This window comes from Pempheris klunzingeri, chromosome 19 (assembly GCF_042242105.1).
Source record: "Pempheris klunzingeri isolate RE-2024b chromosome 19, fPemKlu1.hap1, whole genome shotgun sequence".
NCBI classification, from domain to species: Eukaryota; Metazoa; Chordata; class Actinopteri; order Acropomatiformes; family Pempheridae; genus Pempheris; species Pempheris klunzingeri.
This window is the reverse complement of record NC_092030.1, coordinates 5,733,199-5,741,000: the sequence shown is the minus strand read 5'-3', so window position 1 is coordinate 5,741,000 and position 7,802 is coordinate 5,733,199. Positions and strand designations below refer to the sequence as shown.

Genomic DNA, 7,802 nt, shown 5'->3' with positions numbered 1-7,802 from the left:
AGAACACCCTTCTGCTTTGTTGGCTCTTCTCTAAAGACATTTGCTGGAATTGATCTTTGATTGCACTTTTGCACGTAGGTGTGTGTGTGTGTGTGTGTGTGTGTGTGTGTTAATAAGAGAGCCAGGGGGGGTTGTAGTCGTGCGTGTACTCGAGGTGCACTCTTGCTATCAATTTTCAATCAAACTTTCCCTCATGTACCTTTCAATCAAGACTGCGTTTCTGAATTTGTTCCCTCAAAAACACCAAATAATAGCAAATGTAATAAGAAGTTCTAACGAACACAGGGTGACATGAACATCTGTCCAAATTGAACTTAGTTGTAAAATCTCTCCGCTCTTCTTGAAAAGGTTAAGAAAACGGATGTTAAAGCACTTGACACCCTTATTACCTTTTTTTCCCCCCTTTTTCACGCCCTCATCTCAACATTAAACAAATTAAACCAGCGACACCAAACCAAACAGAGGAGGGTAGAGCCGCTTGACAGACGTGTTCAAATTCACTCAAACACGCTTCCCACTAATAGAACCCCTTAAAATAGTGTTTATTTTCCTGCTGCTTCCATGAGAGGGATGTTTAATTAAAGCTGCAGCGCCCATCTCCTCAACCTTTGCTCATTGACTCTGAGCCAGGCCTCTGCAGGCTGCTTTACATTTATTTTTCTGTTTCATATGTTTTTTTTTTTGGTTTTTTTGGGGATTTGGTCAAATATTTGCAGCACCAAACCAGACTGTTCAGGGTGTTGAATTAACTGTAACCCCCCCAATAATGTGATGGAGCACACAGGCCACAAACTCCTGCAACCTCAACCAAAATGAAGCCTATATGACATTTGCTGCGTTAAAGACCGTCAGGTCCTATTTTTATTTTTTTTGTCCAAGTATTGTAGGTTTGAAGTGGAAGAACCCATTTGAAGACTGAACCCACGTGTTGCTTCCGCCTGGCAGCCTCGTGGCGTGTCCTTTTCTCCACACACATCCAAGCAGCCACGTGATTAAATGAAAGACTTTTATTTCCACATTTATAAAAGTAATTCTCTTTTACATCAAATCCCCCCCTTTGTTTTTTCTGTCCAACTTTTGCTGTGAATTTCACGAAAAGAAATTAACTTCACGAAATGGGAGGGGGGGGGGGGGGGGGAGTTTTTTTTGGGGTGGGGGGAAGCTAGAGGAACGGAAAAAAAAAAAAAAAAAAAATCCCAAATAAAAAAACGATCCAGGAAATATACGAGAACCACTCCACAAGTTTGATATCTGCAATATACATTTTCACCAAAGGAGAGTATAACAATTATCACGGCTTCATATGAAATGACATAATAATGCACAACGTCTGTTCAAATACATCTATAGCAAATCAACAGGCAGGTTCACCTGGAGTCCGACCGGTTTGCTTATCGAAAAAATAAAAAATAAAAACCATTACTGAGGTGGTTGCGTTCCCCGTTTCCCCCTCTGCAGGGATAAAACAGCTTTTTTATAAATTACTTGACATTTTTACTCCGCTAAAACTTCAACTAAGAACAAGAAAAAGACTTTTATATAGATTTCTTTCTTTCCGTAGCTCTGGTGGTTGTGCCTGTATGTGGGTCCAGGCAGGCAGTCCATCCTTTCTTCTTCTTCTTCTTTTTTTTTCATTTTTTAAACTCATGTCTCGTTCGCTGTATAGTTTCTGGTGGCTAATCTAGCCTATTATGTTCAACTGGATCACCGTGGTCTGAAAAAGACACGCTAATAGATCAAACAAAAGTTTCTTTAAAATCAGTCTCTTTAGAATAAAATGCAAAATATTCTTATTTACAGGTTGATGACTGCTGACCGTCTTGTTTCCTGGCGTGTAAAGAAAAATCAAAGACAGATTTGGAAAAGGAACAAAAAAAATGCTTTACTAATAAAACTACATTATATTCAAATTACATGGAAGGATGTTCGTTTCTGTCCTCCTCCATCCATGAACGTCCACATAATAATAATAATAATAATAATAATAATGAGCATGATGATGCCATTAGGAGGTCTAATTGGCGTTGAACTGTGGGTCAAAGTGCCACCAACAATCTATTGTTGGGAAAAACACGGAAAATACTGAAACTTAGATCAAATAAATACATAACTTAGATACTTTGATTCATATTGAAAAATAAATAAGTTTTAAATAAAGCTCATGTCCCCCCAAAAAACAGAAAACAGATCCTTCCACGCAGACAGTCAGAGTCCCACAGCTCCGTCCCCAGGGTTCAGCGGTCCTTTCGGCCCCCGTCCAGGCTTTTCATCACCTTCATCACCTTCATCACTTTCTCTTTTTCTCCTGTTCGTCACGTTTTTATCTTTTTCTGTCTCTTGTTTCTTCTACTGAGTCCAAAGCTGCCAAAGTCAGCGTACAAAAAAACAAAACCAAACCCGATCTTTCTGCCGGGGCCGGCTCACCGCTGCTGAGCTGGCCGGGGAAGCACGCCGGACATGGGGGGCAGAGGCGGAGGAGGGGGCGGCTCGCTGCCCCCCTGCAGGCCGTGCAGCAGGATCCGCGGGACCAAGGGTCTCTGCAGGGCCGGCGGGGGCGCCGAGGGCCCTCTGTACAGGTAGAGGGCCGCTCCGGGGTCCAGGTTGGACACCAGGCTCTGCGGGTAGAAGTACGGGGACGGGAACATCCTCTGCAGGGCGGAGTAGTTTCCAGCCTCCGCCAGCAGCTCCAGGCCCACCGCCGTCTGCCTCTTCCACTTTGTCCTGGGAGAGAGGGGAAAAAAGGCGCCGTTTTAACCTCCAGCGTGTAGATCCATGAACGCATGTAGCATTAGTGAGTGTGTTTGAATCTGACACACGCCAAAACAACTCCCATCTGTTTACCTGGGGGCCAATTAGAAGTCAGGAATACATCTGTTAAGATTTCTTTTTAAATCACCAAAATCTCCAACCTGCCACTTGTATTCGCACCCAAGGATGTCTGTTAGGTTGCCAGTATGCACTCCATGCAGGTGAATAATTCATAATAAAGATAATTGAGTAGATATAGTGGTTTATTTGAATTATTGATATGCACACATGCAACTATGCATTATTCATTCTCCAAAGTGTTGTGTTTTTATATTTATTTCTGTCATTTATCTGCCTGAGAGTCAAAATTGTAAACAAATAAAAGCCAAAGTTAATTCAGCCCAAGACTGCAGAAAACCTGTATTTACACTGACAAAGAGGGGTTTTTCTTACAGGTGCATCAGGTTCTATTTTATTTACTGACAGTGAATGCCCCAGTCTTCAAAGTAGACCATGGGGGGGTGAAGATGTTGAAGCGAAGGGAAAAAAAAGATAAATTTAATAAAACTTCTTGTAATATTTTCTGTTAATAGAGAGGAAAAATGAACAGCCTAAAATAAACAGTACCAAACAAAATAAAAAGAACGATACAAATGTCACCGTGTTGGTGTTAGAAAGAGATCAGATCAACTGTCAATCAGTGATTGTCAGTGGTAAATTTCTTTTAAAGTAAAAGTCAAACTAATTGATGGTTAATGACGAAAGGACACTGACAGGAAATATACTCAGACTATTTTGATGATAAATTAATTTAATTTGCTAATTTATTCCACTTAAAGTGAGCTTTTCCTTTCTTCTGTAGCAGCTCTATAGATGAACTGAATTTCTCTAAATGTTGTCGCTGAACGCCTCCAACTGTGATGGAGCTTTTCCACTCATCTCTGACTTTTAATGGAGCGATCATTTAATAGAGGGGAAACAACCCATCAAATGAATCAATAATTAAAACAGTGTTTATTTGCAGTGCTAGTGGCACTAAACTAAGCGAGGTGAACTCGTGCCACCTTTCAGGGTGATGGTAAAAGGAAAACATGGCGTCCCTTGGTCCATCTAGTCATGAGCCAGCCATGAGAAACCAGATTATCCAGCCCCCCCACCCCTCCTCCCCTCCTCCTCCCCCCTCCTTCTTAAGTAGCACCAGCGGTGTCTTTACCTCCGGTTCTGGTACCAGGTCTTGACCTGTGTGTCGGTGAGGTTGAGGGAGGCCGCCAGCTCCATGCGGTCCTGGACGCTCAGGTACTTCTGCCGCTCGAAGCTGCGCTCCAGCTGGGCCAGCTGATGGTCCGTGAAGGCCGTCCGGGCCTTCCTGGGCTTCTTCAGCCGGACCTGAGGGCTGTCTCTACTGCTGGAGATCTCCCTGTCCCCCTCCTCTTTCACTGGCGGACAGAAACAGAGCCGAGAGAAGGAAGAAAAAAAAAAAGAGAGGAAGGTGAAAACAGCGCTCAGGCCTCAGACTGTGGAACATAACGCTGCATCCATCTTTGTGTGGATCCTCCATGCAGGGATGAACCAATCTGTGCCTTATAGAAATACCTCAAATAATAATAAAACAAGGTGTATTTTATGGAGATGCAGCTTTTCATTCGTGTGAAGCTGCTGGCGTCAGGAAAAGGGTTTGATTCAGGAAAAAAACAAAGTGGAATATAAATTAAACTCGTTGAGAAACATTTCTACTAACTTTAATAACGTGTGTTTGAATAGGAAACAGTCACAGCTCCTGTGGGTGAGGTGTGATTTAAACTAAAGCTTAATTAGCTCATTGCTCAGTTAGATTGATAGATTATTGATTAGATTAATGATAATGATGATAATAGAAATTATTTGGAGCTTCTTTCGTTTTTAAATGTAATTTCATTAAGTGTGAGAAAAATGGGGGAAACAGCGGGGAAATAAAAGCGGAAACTTTATTTTGAATAATTTTAAATCACTGGTTTGAACACTAACTGAGCCAAATGCGGAAGCTACTGTTAACCTAAATAATGTTTTTTTTTTTCTGCTGTTAAAATGTTTAAAATATGTCAGATTTTTTAGCAGCATACCGAGTTTTATTTGTATTATCTGTAACTGTTTATCTGCATTTGAGAGGAAGTGGCTGGTTCTGCTGCTGAGTGTGAGATCACGGCCCTGGAAACGGTGCCTATGGGCTTTACGCAGCTATTTGATTTGGCCTTAAATTGTTATGAAAAGCTCCTCCAATATTCGCATTTCCAATCTGATTTTTCCTCCCGTCAGTAGAGCCGCAGCCTTTGTTCTTTTTTCTGCGTGGTGTCATGTCAGGGCGAGCATTGATATACACTCCTTATAGTCAATTCTGAGACTAAAAAAAAGAGGGGGAATAAAAGAAAAGAGGGGAAAGGAGAGGAGGGGTGAGGGGGGGGGCGAGCCAGGCGAGAGATCTTGGTAGTTGAATAGTTGAGTCGTCTCAAGAAGCACAATAATCCGCCTAATTGAGCCACAAGGGAAGGACGAGCCTTTCAACCGCGACCGGAGAAACTTCACAGGAGCGTGGAAATGAGTGGAAATCAAGAGCCGGGCGGCCGCGCGCGCTTACAAATCTGATTAGCGCCGGGGACAAATTGCATCAAATCCCTGAAATATTATAGGAGGCGGATTCGTGGAAATCAAAGCCACCGTACAGGCGCGCTGTGGGCCCCGCGGCTTCCTCAATCAATCAGCGCGTCGATGAGCGTCTCCATCCGAGCTGTGACACACGCACGCGCACTCTGGGTTTGTCGAGCAAATTGGTGACGTGACGCCTCATCAATAGGCTACAAGAAAAGTGAAATCAGAAGAAAATACCGTGAATAAAACCAAACGATATTGCTGGTGTTTTCCAGACTATTATATTTCATCCAGTTGTGTGTTTTTCTCGTAGCCTACAGCGGTCTGCTTCTTTCCAGGCACCGCTTCATTAAACTGTCAATGGAGGTGACATGTCTGTTATGGCTGACATGATTGGAAACAGAGAGGCCCTTGATGGCATTTATCTGGAGGCGACCCTGTCATCTCTCCCGCTCCTGCCTCCCTGACATCAACAGATGCTTTCTGGATATTCCGCTCGTGCGGAGCTCCAAACGCGACGCGCACGCACGAGTGCTGCCGCCGATCTTTTAAGTGTAAAACCCAAATGAAAATGAGCTCCATTAGTCCAAATAACTAAATGTTTCCGGCACCGTGAGGCAGCAGCAGAGGATCGGCTCGGTTTTACCTCACTGGTGGTCTGCTAGTAATGAATAGTGTCAGTTTGTGGATTCACATCATCATATGTTTTGTTTTGTTTTACTTTTCGCCCAAAAACAAATATAAACAAAAAATTATTTTTATACAGCAAAGCAACATATTATTATTATTATTATTGTTATTTATTTTATTATTATAACATAATCTGAAAAGGCCTGAGACATTTTGTCTATTTGTTTAATTCCCAGTGCAGAAAAATGCTTAAATAATGTTTCGAATAATAGTTTGACTTTCATTGAAATTTAATTTATTTTTCTTCCTGCTTCATGCCCAAGGCTACTCTAATTTTTTTTTACAAAATTACACGACTAATTTTGTAGCCTACCAGAGCTGTCCAGGACTCTTTTTGTCTCTTTTGTTTTAGTCATGATTTAATCAGGTTTGTCCAAATTGAAAATAATTTTTAAAGGCAGAAAAAAGAAGCACTAAGACAAGAAAATCTCAGAACCACATTGACACGTCTCCTTGTGGTGGGAAATAACAAGCTACAGCAGAAATAACTAGAACAGCGTTTGAAAATAGGTGATATTTTTCTACAGGAGCCTAAAGTCCGACATGAAAGCAGGAGACCAAATCAGTTTCCCCTCCTCTCTGCAGCTCTGCTTCACCGTGTCTACAGCCCTGCAGCTCCCCATCCTTACCTTTATATTCACTGTCTGACGACGAGTTGCTGTGGATTTTCTCCATAAAGTCGTCCGCTATCTTCGAGGCCAGCCTCCCCACCTCCTGAGTCGGCTGTCCATTGCTGGAGTAGGGCGCGCAGGCGGCCAGAGGCTTACAGTCCGCGAGAATATCTCTGATGAGGAACGACGAGGTCACGGTCCTCTGCTGCGACCCCGCAGATATCTGCGCGTGCTGGAGGTGCGGCGGCAGGCCGACGCCGTGACCTTGCCTCTGGGCCACCTCCTCCACGCACTCCCTCCGCGGCGACGGAGGCGACGAGCAGCCGCTCTCCACGTCTGATCTCGGGCTGAACTCCAGAGGCGAGCGGCACTCCCCGACCAGGCTGTCCCCTTTGGACACCGGACTTCCAGGCCTGTGGGACAGCAGCGAGTCGATGCCAAAACTGGACCCGTTGGCGGACGCCTCCATTGTCTTGATCGAGGCCTCCTCAAACTACCATTTGGTATTCAGGACAAGTTTTATTTTAGGGAGGGGGAGGGGGGGGGGCTGCTTAAGTCTCAGTTGATCCAGCAGAGGAGAAAGAACCCCCCTCCCCGCACCAAGAAAAATGTTTTTGGGTGCGCTACAAATGAAGAGAATTCATCCACTATTTCCAGTTTCCCAACTGGTTCTTTAAAGAGAAAATATCTCCAGGCTAAGTTGCGTTACAACTACCGTCCTCTCCTCCGATCTTCTTCTTCTTCTTTTTTTGTCAAGTCCTCTTGAAATCGATGCAGCAGCTGTAGTCTCTCGTCGGAGATTCTTCTTGCTTCCTTTAGCAGCAACTCCTCCTGTGTTCAGTCCAGGAGCCTCGCAGTGAAGGCGGACCGGTTATTGCTGAAACGATCTCACCTGCGGAACACGAAAAGATGCGGAAATACTGTTTCTGGAGATTTGGGAGCAGCAGCGCACCGGTGTCTTCGGGGTGGGGGGGGAAAGCGTTTCAGCACCATGGACAGGTACAGGCGCGTCAGACCTGAGAGAGGAGCGGGGGGGAAATTTGAGGGCAGCTCGTCGTGCGGCCACAGAGGCGACACATGAAGACTGATCGCATTCTTTTTAAGTAGAACAACAAAACACTAAAAACACGA

At 44.1% G+C, this 7,802-nt stretch overlaps 1 protein-coding gene across 1 annotated transcript; it reads right to left on the bottom strand.

Moving 5' to 3' along the window:
- Positions 1-2,420: 2,420 nt before the first annotated feature.
- On the bottom strand, positions 2,421-7,140 carry barhl1b (BarH-like homeobox 1b). Its single transcript, XM_070850968.1, has 3 exons — positions 6,690-7,140; positions 3,962-4,184; positions 2,421-2,721 (listed from the first exon to the last, which is right to left on the bottom strand). The coding sequence occupies exons 1-3, from the start codon at positions 7,138-7,140 to the stop codon at positions 2,421-2,423; spliced, it is 975 nt and encodes a 324-aa protein (XP_070707069.1).
- Between the last annotated feature and the right edge of the window lie 662 nt (positions 7,141-7,802).

Excerpts from the sequence above, each read along its gene's own strand:
- barhl1b (XM_070850968.1), bottom strand. The coding sequence starts at position 7,140 with ATGGAGGCGTCCGCCAACGGGTCCAGTTTTGGCATCGACTCGCTGCTG. Across the intron at positions 4,185-6,689 it reads GTCAGACAGTGAATATAAAG|TGAAAGAGGAGGGGGACAGG; the intron begins GTAAGGATGGGG and ends TCTGTCCGCCAG. Across the intron at positions 2,722-3,961 it reads ACCTGGTACCAGAACCGGAG|GACAAAGTGGAAGAGGCAGA; the intron begins GTAAAGACACCG and ends CCTCTCTCCCAG.